At 48.8% G+C, this 17,179-nt stretch overlaps 1 protein-coding gene across 1 annotated transcript in view; it reads right to left on the bottom strand.

Annotated features, from left to right (window-relative positions):
- The window catches only part of msk (importin-7 msk), a 90,088-nt gene that overhangs the window by 57,879 nt on the left and 15,030 nt on the right, over nt 1-17,179 (bottom strand). The window contains exons 6-8 of the mRNA XM_065440541.1: nt 16,394-16,439; nt 7,717-7,816; nt 2,628-2,836 (exon numbers count right to left, since the gene is read on the bottom strand). Coding sequence (XP_065296613.1) covers nt 2,628-2,836; nt 7,717-7,816; nt 16,394-16,439 — 355 coding nt within the window. The remainder of the gene's footprint in view (nt 1-2,627; nt 2,837-7,716; nt 7,817-16,393; nt 16,440-17,179) is intronic.

Genomic DNA, 17,179 nt, shown 5'->3' with positions numbered 1-17,179 from the left:
GTTTTGTGCTATCTATTATACCGTATCTACTCACATAATGATTGCACTCTGTCAAAAATTGCCGCAAATTCAGGGGTGCAATCATTATGCGGGTTAAATTTCCCGCAAACAAAAAAAATTTTCTTTTCATTCGGCATTTGCCATGGGATGACAACAGGTCAACAAACAGGCAGCTGCCGTTGTAACAGTGTGGGACACCAAAACAAAAATGGCGGCCAACGGAGCAAGCGGAACGCGCCGAACGCGATTTTTTGCTTCTTAAAAAATTTAAAATTATGGGGCTTTACGTGCCAAAACCACTTTCTGATTATGAGGCACGCCGTAGTGGGGGACTCCGGAAATTTCGACCACCTGGGGATCTTTAACGTGCACCTAAATGTAAGTACACCGGTGTTTTCGCATTTCGCCCCCATCGAAATGCGGCCGCCGTGGCCGGGATTCGATCCCGCGACCTTGTGCTCAGCAGCCTAACACCATAGCCACTGAGCAACCGCGGCGGGTGATTTTTCTTTTTTTTTTCTTGTGAGTATGTTATGCGCATTGAAACAGTTTCTTCCTTATTAGTAATGAATAATATCATTACTATCGGCAAGTTTGCAGCAATAACGTAGCCATGTCCACTTTGAGGGGACAGAAACAGAGATGGGTGCGCGTAGCTGCCAGTGAAATAGAAACACATGGCGGGCATGCTGCGAAAACTGCGGCATTTGTCTTGACTACTATCCTAACACGGCACGTTTCCTCTAAGGGTGGGCGAATATCTTAGCTGTGTTACAAGAGTCGGTGTATGAATAGGGAATACTTCTAACGTACCAGTGGAAATGTGGCTACTATTGTTTCCGCTCGCGATTTGTTGCATGCCCAAAAGTGCAGACGAGGAGAATAGAAAGGCGCCTTTTCTGTTGTTGACCACAACCATAATAAAGCCTACGAATAATAAAGCCAAAGCAAGTTTGGCTGTAACTTTTTTTTTTCGAAATCCAGAAAGCGATGAAAGGAATGAAATGGGGCATCTGCTTAAGAATGTTTGGTGCATGCAGACCGCTTGGTATGTCTTGAAGAGTCGTTCACGTAGCATTCGACAGCATTCGACAGATGGTAAGCGCGATCATCATTAGCTAGACTTGGCACACGACATATGGCTGCAGCAAGCTTGGGGTGCGATCATTACAAGGGAAAGAAAAAAAACCATCACTCGCGGCCGTGCTTTCACCATCGCTCGCGGACGTGCCTTCACCATAGCCCACGGTCGTGCCGGCAGCACCGCGCGCGGTTGCACTTTCCCGGTCACCCACGTGCGCCTGTCATGCCTTGACAACAAGCTCGGCAACACCCGCTTCTACGAGTGTTCTCCCTCTTTTCCACACCTTGCGTGGTCTTCCATACATGTGGGCCATTCGAAACTTGATTCGTTTGGGCTCATCACAGAAAACATGAGTGAGCTGCCACAATTGTCAATGACGTTGATCGAAACGCGGAGCTTGCTGCTGCAGAAATGCGCGCAAGGAATATTCGTCAGCAATTTAAATCTCCCTGTGCCCCGCATGACTACTGCGCCATATCGCAATGCTGCATTTGCCCTTTTTTGGGGGGGGGGGTTGCGTTTGCTGGTTTATTTTTCGGTGGAGAAATACGTCGCTTCAGCTATCTTTAGCTCCGATCTCTCCTCTTTAAGATGATACCAAGATGGCGGCACTGCGTCAATGGATAGCCGGGCGATCCATGATGCGACGGGGCCTTCCGAAGCCCAATTTTTTCGAAATTTTTGATGACAGCATTCCAGGAAAGTGCTGTTCTCTCAATTTTTATCGCTTATCTTGTAATAATATTTCACCACGTGGCAAATAAAGGTCCATGGACCACGAAAAAAGATAAATCAGAAAATCAAAATTTTGACAATTTGACCCCTTCCACTGCCACATCCCCCCTTAAAGCCGTGAGTCACCTCACCAATATAAGTGGGAGATATGTGACGAATCGAATAGCGAAAAAAAATTTTCTGCCGCTGCCATGTCTGTGGCATCAACTACATTGTTAAAAAACAGAACGACACAGCATTCGAAACTTCGGTAAGTGCTTTACATTGGTCACGGGCGAAAGGAGTGCGGGGTCTCGCTCGACGCAAGCGCAGCCACTCACGATGCTGCTTGAAAAGCGACAGTGTCCCGTTGCCTACGCAACCCACATGCACGAGATGAAGGATATATAATATAAACAATAGCCCACAGAAGAAACAGGCTTAATTGCAGAGGCTTGGCTTGGTCCACCGCAGAGCTTACGCAGCCGCTGGTCCATGCCATGCCGTATTCGATAAACTTCGTTGTGCTGATGAACTTAGCTTGAGGACTTGAATATTTCAAAAGCCCAAGCAACCCTTTCGTCAGAGGGTGTATGCAAATTTTTCATATTTTGCTGAAATGTAGCAAGATGTAGCAGGGTTCGCGTCTTGACACAGTTCGGCGCAATTGGCGCAGCGGTAGCATCACTGCAAACAGGTCAGATGACACTAGTTTCAATCCTGGGAACCATATTTTACTTTTTTTTTGCAGACCACAAAAATTGAGCAAAGGTTAAGATTTGAGGGCTCTAGGAAGCAAGCAAGCATGGTGTGCAAAAAGCGCACCCACCTTGTACATGCGGCGTTTGAGCAGGAGGGTGGCCACGGTCCCAACCAGATGGAGGGCACCGTCTTTCTGCCGGGGTGAGCAGGCCGGGCTGGTGAGCAGGGACACGACGAAGGCCATGGCACGTTGCAGCACACCCTTGCGCTTCTTGCACACCGTGTGCACCAGGCTCTGGGCGGCGGTCACGGGCGACAGGAAGTCCTCGAAGACGTCTGCTCAAGCATAACAGAAGAGGAAGGGTCACACGTTTTACACGTATAACTTACAACAGCCCGGAAAGAAAAAAAAATATCTCCGCATATAATCTGCAAAAGTCACTGCATACAACACTGCTCAAATCTTTGCCAAAACAGTCTCCATTCGCGGATGCATGGCTCGTCTATGTCGTATTATCAGCCAGCGGCTCTGTTCCCCCATTCTTCGGCGATACTGACAAAGCTCGATTCATACGCCGGACGTTATCCCGGATGAATCAGTCACATGATATCCAACATGAATCGGATTACTTAGCAGATAGCACTCCCATGACAGTGGATGACAGTACGGACGAAGAAACCCTCACATCAGCAAGGGCGCCGAAGCAAATGCGACTGAGCCAAAAATCCCAAAGGTAATTTCACTCACGGCTGCATCACGAAGCACTTCGCGCTGAGTGAGGCAAGCACCATGGGAAAGGGTGATGTACGAGTTTGCCAATGCCGCCTGCGCTATTTGCTAACTACTAAATGCAAAATAGTGACCCCTAAAGCAGAGAATGGGCAACCGTGAAAGAGGGGAAAAGGGCGCTTCAACACACAGGGGTGGGGTTCCCTAGGAGATAACGAAACTTTGGCGAAAAATCTCACTATTGAGGTGCGCTGCCGTGAAGCCACACTTCATGGCGAAATTCGCATATCATCCGCACCCCTACTTTACTGTTCAATATTTGGAAATTTAGGTATGGGTTGTACAGGCCCAAATACGGTACTATACAGTCACCGACTGATTTTTCGGACTCCTAAAATTCGGACATGCTCGATTATTCGGTCTGCTTCGGGGCACCGCCATTCTCCCCATAGACCATAATGTATAACAACTGCCAAAAGGTCGGACACCTTGCAACCTCGCATCTGATTTTTCGGACGCTCCTTGATCCAACTCGATCGAGAGCACCATCCACCGACTCTGACCGGTGCATGGTTCGACTTGCTGAACGCCATTTTTGTTTTGAACAGAGCCCCCTTGCGGCCCCACGAAGTGGCGCTACTGCAAATCCCCGCTCATCATCGTTTCTGCCAGGTTCGTGGCTACAGCAGTTCCGGTCTCGGCTTAGTAAGCGATGTCAAGACAATCCAGCAACTGATTTGTTTTTCTTCGTGCACGACGCTGTGAGTAGGCCACATTTTTCGTTTGTGTGACTGGTGTCGACGCGACAGCATGGTGATGTTTGGTTTGTGTGCTGTGTCGAGGTTGCGGTGATCCAACGCGGCATACGGGAACATCGCGTCAAGTGCCTAATGGCGCCAACAGTACCCATGCAGACTGCGCTGGGGAATGCCGGCAAGCAGGTGCCGGGAGGCCTAGGATTTGTCACCTTCCGATGTGCTCCCTACGGACGTGAAAAATGTACTGCCGACACCTGCGAAGTGGTTGCATTGCAATTCTGGACACCGTCTCATGTGACAGTTTCACAGGTGTTCACACTGCTGTACGGATATGCGCAGAACTCGACAACGGCAAGATCATTCAACAGGTTTCTGCTGCACCGCCAGACGATGACTCGGAGTTGGAAAATGACACACCATGTGCTACGCTGTCGTCGCATGCAGTGACAAGCAGTGTACAAGCAGTGACTGTGCTTTCAGCCGCCTATAGTGACCGTACGACCCTCTTTGGGATTCAGGCTTATCTGATTGCGCGTAAACGAAACAGCGTGCAACGGCGCATTCACGATTTCTTCAAGCCTACTGCCGAGCCCAAATCAGTGCATGGAAATAAAGGATTTCTTTTTTTTTTTCTTCATCTGCTTTTTCGGACACCTGTTTATTCGGACATTTCCGCAGTCGCCGTGAGGTCCGAATAAACAGTTGGCGACTGTATAAAGGACATATCAGAGATCTATTTCTTGCAGCATTAGACTGCATACACGTTCCCTTGCTATGAAAATGCTATAAACAAATTGCAACTTGAATACAGTGCAATGACACATTGACAAAACACCTACAGATGTGGATGTCTATTCCCACGTCAGCTTGCTGTAAGAAAATGTCTTCAGCATCGCAAGTGCATTGCACACACCAAGCGATTTTTAACCGTGTAATGCCCAACGTATTGTATATGCTACACTGAATTTGATGCCTCAAGTTACTGATTTATGCACAGCTAACCTAATGGAAAGTTCGAGGTTGTGTTTTGGATAAGCCATCATAAAGTACCAGCCAGGGGTAGTTTTACAAATCAATTACAGTCAACGACCGATTTTTCGGACCCTCTAGGGAACGTAATAACGTCCGAAAATTCAGGCAGTCCGAAAAAATGAATGCATGCAAAAAACACTTTCTTTTCTTTTTTTTCTCGAATCTAGACGTAAAGGGCAAAGTACCAGGTTTCCGAAACCCTGCCAAAGCATCAGTGAAGTGGCTATAAAAAAAAACGCATTCAAAAACTCTGTATGCAGCCGACTGCTGGTTTATATTATGTACATGTGCATCGTCGGGCAGCCAGTTTTATTGCTACATTGGCTTGAAGAACTTGTTGATTGTTGTTTGGACGGCGTTTCGGTTGCATGCGATCATATTCACCTCGATCTGAGCAAGGGTCATATCAGCACTGTACACCGATGAAAGAGTCAACAGTGCTCGTGTCAACTCGGCGCTTGTAGGTGGCGCAGGCATTGGCTCCTCATTTTCAACATCGGAGTCTTCTGAATCCCCCACAACCTGACTCCTTGCCGAACTCCTTGCTCACATCAGCCTGTGATGGGCCGCTCACGACTTGCTTAATAATGGCGGCTTTCTTCATCATTAACCGACGGTACTGCTTTCCGCACTTCGATGCCATCGGCGAGGACGACGAAGACGGAGTGGGGGCCATCGAAGGCAAGCGAAATCCTCAAGTTGCGAACAGTGGAGTTCGCAGACGAGCGTCGAAGCACCTAGGCATAGCGTCGCAGAGCACACTTGACACAACAGCACAACCACACACCACACTAGCCAAAACATGGCCTACGCAAACAAATGAAATGGCGCCGCTCCGGAAACTCCGCCGGAGGCGGAAGCGTAAGTGCGGCGATGAACAGAGCCAGCGTGGCCAAACCAAATCGATGTGTGACGGCTAGATTTGGCTAGTTGTGGTTCAAAGCGGTGCTATGCTTTGGCTGCAAGTCGATTTCCTGCGCAAGGGCGCTGCGCGAGGAGCCAAAGGACCTTCCGTCGCGTCAAAAAGTCCGGAAAATTAGACAGCAGGGGGTTCGAGCGTCCGAAACTTCAGATGTCCTTATACAGTCGCCGACCGATTTTCCGGACTCCGAAAATTCGGACATGCCCGATTATTCGGTCAGCTTCGCGGCACCGCCATTCTCCCCATAGACCATAATGTATAACAACTGCCGAAAGTTCGGACACCTTGCAAACCTCTCGTCTGATTTTTCGGACACTCCTTGAGCCAACTCGGTCGAGAGCACCATGCACCTACTCTGACTGGTGCATGGTTCGACTTGCTGAACGCCATTTTTTTTTTATCGGAGCTTCCTTGCTGCCCCACGAAGTGGCGCTACTGGAAATCCCCGCTCATCATCATCGTTTCTGCCTGATTAGATAGAGTGGCTCGGCAGCAGTTCCGGTTTCAGCTTAGTAAGCCATGTCAAGACAATCCAGCAGCTGATTTGTTTCTTCGCGCAAGACGCTGCGAGCAGGCCGCGCGTTTTTCGTTTGTGCGACTGGTGTCGGCACGGTGGTGTTTGCTTTGTGTGCTGTGTCGAGGTTTCGGTGATACAACGTGGCATACGTAAACATCGCGTCAAGGGTCTAATGGCGCCGACAGTGCCGGCGCAGACTGCGCTGGGGAATGCCAGCAAGCGGGTGCCGGGAGGCCTAAGACTTGTCGCCTTCCGATGTGCTCCCTACTGACGCAGGAAATGCTCTGCCGAGACCTGCGCAGTGGTTGCATTGCGATTCCGGACACCGTCTCTTTTGACAGTTTCACAGGTGCTGACACTGCTGTATTGACATGCGCAGAACTTGACGACGGCAAGATCATTCGTCAGGTTTCTGCTGCACCGCCGGACGATGACTCTCAGTCGGAAGATGACGCACCATGTGCTGCGCTGCCGTAGTGGCATGCGGAGCGTGTACAAACAGTAACTGTGCTTTCAGCCGCTAATAGTGACCGTACGACCCTCTCCGAGATTCAGGCTTATCTGATAGCGCGTAAACGGAACAGCGTGCAACGGCGCATTCACGATTTCTTCCAAGCCTACTGCCGAGCCCGAATAAGTGCGTGGAAATAAAGGATTTCATTTTTTTTTTCTTAATCTGCTTTTTCGGACACCTGTTTATTCGGACATTTTCGCAGTCCCCGTGAGGTCCGAATAAACGGTCGGCGACTGTACATTGATTCTATGGGGCTCGTGGCGGTGCCGCAAAGACGTCCGAAATATCAGGCATGTCCGAAAATTCAGTCGTTGACTGTACTTATTGCATAATTGCAAAACTAATTATGTTATGCCTCATAACATTTTACTGATTTTGTAAAAACATGTACTTTGCATCTTAAAAGGGCAGTGCAAGACGTCGAACACAAAAAGCAGGAAACTCACAGGACAGTCGTCTTGTGCTGTCCCTTCAAGGTGTTCAACCAGTACCAACTCGCCCAAACGTCGATTCTTCTACAGTGTACTTTGCATGGCAAGAAATCAAGGTGAACAATTTGTTCCAATTTCTCCTGGCACAGAACTGTGCGTGGGCAATACAGGGTTGAGAATGCGCAACACATAGCCACACGAAATCCCACAGTGAATCGGACAATTTTTTCTTTTTCTATAAGAAGCCCCAAGTGCCCTCGTCTTCCGCGAATGAAAACACCCCCCAAGACTGAGCCGCCAGGGTGCACATACCGTACTTGAGCCGAATGTACTCGTGCGGGTCTGTCTTCCACAGTTCGTCGTCCTGGTCATTGTGGCAGAGCAGGGGAAACACCACCTCCAGCACTATACCCTGGCAGAGAAGAAGGGGGCGGCGCACCATCAGTTTCTTTTCCCTATGTACAGAAACACAGCAGTGCACTTTCAACTGTCAGGCACAGTGCACAGCAGTGCCTGACAATTAAAGATAGAAAGCTTGAAACTTCAGGACGGAACTATGGATCTTGAAATGCCAGCAGCAACCGTTTATCAAAGCAGATTTATCTTAAAACAAACTTTGCACAGAGTATTTCATGCTGTCAAAGCCTTTCCGAAATTAATGTCGCTCCCATGTTCACTTGCACAAAGTCTGGCGTAATGGCTGCACCCACAAGAAGCCGGCAACAACACAACTGAGACAAAATACTTGAGATATTTCAGTGATTACCCGTGTGTGAGACATATCCACTTTTTTCTTTTTCTTTAAGTGCATCAGATCGGCCGAGACTATGCCGCAGTGGTTACATGACCCCTCACCCTACACTGTACATGCATGCTTGTGCTGCGAGCCAACTGCACATATGTGTGGGAACCGTGCAGTTCTCCGAGCACATCTATCACTCCATCCCCTTGCCACCATGGAGCAATGTGTAGGCATTGCCTGCGGCTGTTACCACATGCAATGTCCCATTCACATGTCAGGTTAAAAATTCTGCACCTGTCTCAACGCAAAAACTTTGCGCATGTTTAGTAGGCCGTTTTTCTTCCTTCCAATGTCAACACGGGCCTGCATGTTTCACATTGTGCACACTATGCTCCAGTCAAGGGGCAAAAAACCACTTCAACCTTTGATGCTCTTAGCGAACTCAATTCCACAGCTGCGCCGGCTTACAGGCCAGCAAAAATGAAAACCTACATTGCAATCGACACTAAAATTTTCAGGTTGTGCGAAACTCACCACCAAGTTCCAAGAAATCTAGTATTTCTGCGTCACTGCTCGTGACTGCTGAACATTTCAGATGAATAAACATTGCCTTACAACATGCTTTTTCTCCGAGGTGCCCCAGTTGCGACTCGCTGCACCACAGATTGGACACACGTGGCAGCACGTGCAACACGTCAGACCAAAGACAGGAGGCTCCACCCTTTCAGTTGGGCTACTTGCAGACTACACTCCTACCTTTGACTTATCACAATGTACTCGCTACATTTATAGCTGAATGAGTGAACGGTGACCACAAAGCATTGCTGGCACCAAGCCAGGGATCTGCCCTAGCACAAATTTATTTGCATTCAAATATAACTCCCTCAAGCCAAATAATTTTCCACCAGGCACCAACCTTTTTTTCGTGCCTTCAGATTGCGTTCTGTCTGCGCTTTGCGTTACGACCGATTTTTCTCTTTGTGTGCATGTCTACATTAAAAGCAAGATTACATGACTGCAGAACAGCCAGCTGGTTGAAAATTCACAGCAAATGGACTGGCTATTTCTTCTTGTCGTCTCCCCGCTGAAATGTGAACCGAGAAAAATATGATATATGCTTTCAATTCGTCTTAAGTCTGTGTATCCATCTGAAGTATCCAGCTCTTGTGTATCCATCTGAAGCACTGCTCCGCAGTGCTTCAGATGGATACACAAGAGCTTGCACCCATTCTTCGCTCACTGCCCAAAATATTTTTGTTCCACCGCTTTCTTACGGCCAGGCACAAATTGAGAAGGTGCAGGGCCGCCTCTGGCAGTGGGCTCTTCTACAAGGCATAACAAAGTCAGTATGTGACACAATAACCGTTGCAAAGTTTAAGTACCATTCCCCTCCCAAAAATTTTTTAAAATAAAAATAAGCACGGCCATTCTAAGACATCCTGACATCACGCATACAAGAGCCTGTGCTGGCACAGGCTCATGCACCTGCTCACGTACCAAAGCTGCCCATGAGAATAAGGACTGGTCAACCAGGATAATGGATTAGATAATAGTGAATGCACTAACCAAAGACAAAACAGTTGTGAAAACATTCGTGAATCCAATCAACAGCCTCTAAGCAAATACAGTCAAACCTCGATATATTGAACACGGATATATCGAATTATTGCGTATATCGAACACCTTCTATATCACGTGGAAAATCGCATGCATTTTTAAGTTTTTATTTCGAACGGGGCCGGATGTAAAATGGATATATTGAACTCCGCCGCCCCAACCAAGTGCGCTCTGTTGACAGGAGGCGAGCTTTCCCACAACACTTTCGAAGATAGCGGCGGCGCGATGGGCGTTCCAGACTGCTGCGTACGACAGCTACCCACATCGGTTGCACCTATGGCGCCATTTGAGCGTAGCGGAGTACGCACGCGGCGGCTTGGCGTGGCCGTGGCTTGACCAGGTTGGCTAGTTTGACAAAGTCAACGACACGTGCGTCTCGGTGCTGCCTCTTGTGCTACGCCAGTCGTTGTTAGTGTGTGTGTGTGGCTTAGGCCTATCATGGTTGGTGTGATGGCTGCAAACGCGAAGAAGCGGACGTCCCTGACATTTGCTGCGAAATTGGGAATGATACAACACGTTGAAAATGGAGAAAAGAAGTCGAGCATCGCCGAGGCTTTCAACATCCCAAGGAGTACTTTGAGCACTCTGCTGAAAAACAAGAGTGACATAAAGGCCAAGGCGGAACAGAACCAGCACTCAGGTGCGCGGCGGGTGCGCAAAGCTGCCTTTGAAGATGTCAAGAAGGCGCTGTACAAATGGTTTATCGACGTAAGGGCCCGGAAGAATGCCAGCTCGAAGAAACCTGGAACCAGTTGGAGCGCTTTGTCGGTGCTGAGCCACACAGCATGTGCAGCAAGGACTTCGTTGGCGGTGACGACAGCACCGGAACAGTGGCGGAGTTAACAGACGTGGAGATCGCGGCAGAAGTGACTGCTGAGCGGCCAAACGAAGACGCTGCCGAGGCTGATCCAGCAAGCGCTGATGTTGCCCCACTCCCGACTGCAACTGAGGCTGTAGCTGCTTTGGCCGTTCTACGCCGCTACTGCAGCGCAATAGAAGGCACTGGACTGTCTCTTGTGGACCGTTTGGACTGTGTTGAGGACGCCGTGGTCAAGCACGCGGTTGCCAGTATGAAGCAGGCTACGCTGCTTCAGTACTTTCAGTGAACGAAATAAATACTTTGTTTGAAGCTTCATGCGAGTATCTATTGTGCCACGGTTGGTTCATTGATTGATTTGTGCTAGTTTTTGACGCGTTTTCTACGTGATTTTACCGTATTTACTCGCATAATGATCGCACTTTTTTTGTCAAAAAAATTGACGCAAACTCGGGGGTGCGATCATTACGCGGGTTAAAATTTTCGCAAGAAAAAATTTTGAGCACTGAAGACGTAAAAGGGCAAGTTTCGGGTGAGAATTCTTACGATGGCTATGGTAAACATAGCCAAACATAAAAGTTGAGTAAGGCTTACCTTTGTAATAAACGCACACATTACACAGGCACTATATGAATTGCACATTGCCCTTTTATTTTTCTAATTGAAAAAAGGGTGCCTCAGTTTACTGAGAGTCTGAATCTTCACAGTTATCGCTGTCAGCTTCAATGTCGGAACCGGCAGTGTCGTCGCTGGGGGCATCTTCAGAGTTCCACAGAAAGTCATCTTCTGTGCCGTCCAGTGCGTTGGATATTCCGGTCTTCTTGAAGCTTTTCGCCACTACCTCGTCGGAGACACCACTCCACGCTTCGACGATCCAGGAGCAAAGCACCTCCAAGGACGGTCTTCTGATATTGCCGCTCGGCGTGAAATCATGTTCGCCTGCTGCCATCCACTCTGCGTACAATCGCCGAACGTTGTCCTTGAACGGTTTGTTCAGGGACACATCCAGAGGCTGTTGCAGCGACGTGAGACCTCCAGGGATGACTGCAATTTCCGTGTGTCGCTCCTTCAGCTCGGCTCGAACACTATCCACAAGATGGCCTCGGAAGCTGTCTAGCACAAGAAGCGAAGGAAGCAGAAGCGCTCCTGGTCTGCGTCCCCAAACAGTCTTAATCCAATCCACCATAAGTTCAGCTGTCATCCATCCTTTCAATTGAGCGCGGATGTGGATGCCACGGGGAAAGTTTCCCTTCGGAATAGTCTTCCGTTTGAAAATTACGTATGGTGGAAGCCTCCGCGCGTCTGCCGTCACTGCAAGCATAACAGTACATCGCAGTTTCTCAGCGCCCGATGTCCTTACGAGGACGCTCCGAGCACCCATCTCGTTGACTGTCGTGTTTCGGGGCATGTCGAAGGTCAACGGAGTTTGGTCAGCGTTCCCTATTTGCGATAAGAGGAAGCCATTCTTCTCGCGGATCCTCATAACGAAGTGATGGAAGTCGACCACCTTTTCTTCATACGCGGATAGGAGCCGCTGGCACAACGACGTCCGCCGCCTCAGTGAAAGTCCATTCCGTCGCATGAAGCGAGTCGTCCAGCCGGAGCTAGCGCTGAAATCCTTTGCGACGATTCCCAGCTTCCTTGCAACAGCACGCGCCTGCATCTGTATCATTTCCAATGATACAGCGCAACCATCATTGCGCAGGTCCTTCACGTATTTAAGGACCGCCTCCTCAACGTGAGGGAACTTGCCGGTTTTGGGTCCGCGGAAAGCCCGGCGCGTCCTATCGGTAGCCATCAGCTGCTCACGCTGTTTTTTCCAATAGCGTATTCTGATTTCGTCGACGCCGAAATGCCTGCCGGCAGCACGGTTGCCGTGCTCCAGCGCGTAGTTAACAGCTTTAAGTTTAAACGCGGCCGTAAAACTCGCATAGCGTCCCATGGTGAAATGGCACCAACACAGAAAAACCAAACACAAAGGCCGCCTTGCAAAATGCAGCAAACGCAGTGTCCGTCGAAACGTGTCAAACGCGTTTGCTGCGGGATGACAACACGTCAACCAACAGGCGGCTGCCGCTGTAACAGTGCGGGACATCAAAACAAAAATGGCGACTGACAGAGCGAGCTGAACGCGATTTTTTTTTTTTTTTCGCGTGAGTACATTACGTGCATTGAAACAGCTTTTTCCGTATCAGTAAGTAACGATGATAAAGCGAACAAATAATAAAGCCAAGGCAAGTTTAGTTGTAGATCTTTTTTTATTCTTGAAGTGCAGAAAGTGATAAAGGAATGAAATGGGGCATCTGCTTAAGAATCTGTTCGGTGCGTGCAGTCCGCTCGGTAACATTCAAAGAGTCGTTTGCGCAGCATTCGACAGATGGTGAGCGCGATCATCATTAGCTAGATTTGGCACACGACATAACGCTGCGACAAGTTCAGGGTGCGATCATTACGAGGGAAATAAAAAAAATTGAATTTTCACGACAAAATTAAGGGGTGCGATCATTACGCGAGTGCGATCATTATGCGAGTAAATACGGTATATATCGAATTCTGGCTATATCGAACTATTTTGCGATCACCGCGCTGTTCGATATATCGAGGTTCGACTACTGCTAACTGTCATTAGTCCAGCATAAGTTAATTCGCATTTATATAGTTTATTAACTCTTATAGAGTAAATTCTGTAAATATCTGGAGCTGTAAACAAGTCCCAAATCTATCGTGCCAATTTCGTCAACTCTGCTGCCCAGCAGGCACTGCTACCCTGTGTGGATACCAACTTTTTTTTTCCCCCGTAGTCTCTTGGTTTTCATACCACAGCTTCTTTACGCTGGTGTTTCAGCAACCATTTGCACATCCGCATGTGGGAGGGTGCATGGCGGTTAGTTTTGGTTTCGTTTCATGGGCCGTTTCCATTCGTAGTGCTCGAAAAAAGCATCTATCTATCGCAGAAACTGTTTGGTTTCCAATCTCTCAAGGGATCACAGCTAGATGCTCGCTTGTCTGTTGCTCGCAGGCAGGCGCTGGAGAATGGCGGGTGATGCAGCCGCATAATGCATGCATTTCTTTTCTCGAGAATCAGCTTGCGAAAACTGACTGCCCCTCGTTGGCGACGGAACGAAGTGTCTGACGCGTTTGATTTTCCTGGCGGGTGCGCAAACCATCGCAATGTCTTGCCCGCGCTCTGCTGCAGACAAATCGACCGGCACTGCCTCTGAGAGGGCTACCACCCAAGTGCCGAATCGGAACATATGTCAATTCAAACGTATCCACTTCTTCATTTTTATTAAGTATTTATGGAAGTATCTATGGAAGCGCATCTTTATTCATTAATAAGCAATGCATGTTTACCCACGGAAAATGCATGTCTACCCAGCATCTCCACCACTTGAGACGAGGTTTAGGCAGCCAGCGTCTTCTTTATTCTCTCGAGTGAGAGCCCCCCCACCAGGCCCCAAAACTATACAGTAAAACCGCGTTAAACCGTACCCGCTTAAACAGTAGTTTCGGTTTAAAAGTAGTAAAGTCAATTCCCCGACTCAGCGGCCATTGAACATAATGTATTTTGTATCCGCATTAACCGTACCAGCTTATTGCGTACGCATCGGTTAAAACGTAGCGTTTCCACTTTTCGTCGTGCAAACATGGCGGTGCGTCGTCTCCATCGGGCGGCCCGGCAGAACAACAAGCCTCAGAGATCGGTACAACGGCCTCCAAGCGCCCTGTGCGTTTGCATGTGAAGCCGCATCAACATCAACATCATTTCGACGCCGCATGGACGCCATGCCAGAGAGCGTTGTGGCGTCGTGCAAGCGAGGACTCGCGTCATGTCAAAGCTAGGATAAAAAAGACGCCGGGTGCTCAGCATAGAAGAAAAATTAGACATCGTCCGTGCTACCGAACGTGACACGAAGAAGTCGGCGCTGGCCTGCGACATGGATCTGCTGTTGACTACAGTGTGTGGCATTTGGAATGCGAAGTTGCTCGGCAGCGCTGCTGCGACCACGAAGAGATGTTGGCTACGAGGTTCGACTATTCACCATCGTTGCCGCTGTTGTTGCCGAAGTGTCAACTAGCGACAGTGATGAGGACGACACGGAAATCGACAGCACGGGCTATTCAGGCCCGACAGTGGCAGAAGCTGCGCGTTACGTCAGCCTCGTGAATGCGATCGTCGCAAGAACAGGGGCGCGATAACGTAACTATTCCAAACGAAAAGTTTTCCGAACTCCGGCACCCGGCAATGAAAAAGGCGCCACGGGACTTATGCAGCACTACTGCGCGCGTGCACGGAGAATACGTAACGCCAACGAGGAATCTGTCGTGCCGTGCGAGTGTTTGCCGAGAAGAGGGGGGCTGGCTGAGAAGCTGGCACGCAGCTTCAGTAAGTTTGAGGCCGCTGTCGTCGTGCTAGGCCGCTGCGACATCAAACGAAAATAACACTTACGTCACGCGAAGTGAATAAATACTGCATGTTTTTTTCCCCTTTCATCGCACTCTCTCTGAGTTCCGTTATCGACAGGTAAGTGGGCGATCTCATGCTATTTCGCCTAAACAGTACTACCGTTTAGTACGTACTTTTTCCGAGCTCCGGCCGACTACGGTTTAACGAGGTTTCACTGTATATATATATATATATATTTGTCACTTTATGGTCACTGAAAAAATTGTGGTGACCATTCTTTCGAAATAGGTCAGTCTGAAGCTTTTAAACTTTCAATAACTAAGTTTGACTAAGGGATGTCGCATTTAGCAAAAAAGGAAATACCTTCAGAGGGTCAATATCATGGTCATCACATGTCCTAAAAAGAAACGCTGCTTTCTTTCTATGCAGAAATAAATGTCTCGTAATTGAATGTTGAATTAGAGAACAGAAATTTAAACTAGATATGATAGCCAGCAGCTGAATCATAATTTTTATTGTCTTGGTTCCGTCATAACAGCAGACAATGCGGAAACTGGTGTAAAAACAAAGGTTTCCACCAAATGGCCAACCGTTTCAAGGCGGGGAGGGGGGTTTGTTATCAGACAGTTTTAGTTTAGCGTCCGCAACTATAGCGTACGCTATACGCTATAATATAGCGTACGCTAAGCAGCGCACGTTTTCTACAGTTTTAGTTGACCGGCGATATCTTCGGATCTCAGAGGCCATATGCCGTCGTTGCGGCTATTTTGCGCCTTTAGCGACAGGTGGCGCTGACATCTCAAATGTTTGTTTTGTTAGGCTTCGACTCGTCCGAAACGAGAAGCGATCTCGAAAACACCACGAGGTTATCCATAATACTCTGTCGTCGAAGCGGCCTGAGACTAAGCGAAAGCCGTTTACACAGTCATTGGCTACGAACGAAGTGCATTTTACAAAAGCAACGCCAAATTCAATTCGAAGCGGGCAGCCGGGACCGCCGCCATGTTTCCCGCAAGCTCCGCAAACCCCGCAAAAACGCTAACGCTAACTCGTTTGCGTTGCGTACGCCCGCTATACCCGCTATTTCGTTTAGCGTTCAGCGCATGCGCAGTGACGACCCGCTATTTTTTAGCGTCCGCAATGGAATAGCGTACGCTATACTAAAACTGTCTATTGTGCAAGGCATGTTTGCATGCCTGTTGGGAGTCCACGTGAACGTTTAGCGTTTTGGTGGGGTGTGCATATTTTTGGGTGGCTCAAGGTACGCGAGCTGTGCGATGGCACAGCTTCTCACCTCCCCACACAGCTGGAGCAATGCCTAAGTGCAGAGGCATTCTTCACATGTTCCATTTGACAGTGGACAGCACTCTACATACAGGGGAAGTCAATTCAGGGGGGAACTTACCACTATGTGGGGCTTCAGGAACTTCCAAGAGAAGGCGTGACCCACACTGTAAAGTTTGAAAAAAACAGAGGCACAGTGGTCAAACACTGCACATGTGCAACACAAGTGCCACACTACACTCCATTTCATACTTCGTAGAAGGCGATGTGGAACACACGCAAGCAGTGCAGTCTTAGAAAAGCCACACTGTGCACATTCCACAGGGCAGCTGCTTCTAGATCTGCAATGCTTTCTACAGAGTAACTACTACATATACAGTCACCGATTGATTTTCCGGACTCCAAAAATTCAGACATGCTCCATTATTCGGTCTGTTTCATGGCACCGCCATTCTTCCCATAGACCATAATGTATAACAACTGCCAAAAGGTCGGACACCTTGCAACCTCTCATCCGATTTTTCGGACGCTCCTTGAGCCAACTCGATCGAGAGCACCATGCACCAACTCTCGCCGGTGCATGGTTCGACTTACTGAACGCCATTTTCGCCATCCGCCATCCTCGGACACGCGGCTAAGCATATCGCACATACGGAGTCTCAGACTCTGCGATCATGCACATCGCGCGCAGGCTTCTCGGACCCTCACCTAAGCATTTTGTGCATCGGCACCTCCGACTTCACAACTTCGAGCGTCGACTCCTCGAGCCCGCAACTAGGCATTTCGCGCGTCGGGACCCCAGACTGCGCGAATAAGCGCATCGAGTGTCGACTCCTCGAGCCTGTGGCTAGGAATTTGGCGTGTCAGCTCATCGGACCCGCAACCAAGCATATTGCGCATTCACTCT

The sequence above is a fragment of the Dermacentor albipictus genome, chromosome 3 (assembly GCF_038994185.2).
Source record: "Dermacentor albipictus isolate Rhodes 1998 colony chromosome 3, USDA_Dalb.pri_finalv2, whole genome shotgun sequence".
NCBI classification, from domain to species: Eukaryota; Metazoa; Arthropoda; class Arachnida; order Ixodida; family Ixodidae; genus Dermacentor; species Dermacentor albipictus.
This window is presented reverse-complemented; position numbering and strand designations above follow the sequence as displayed.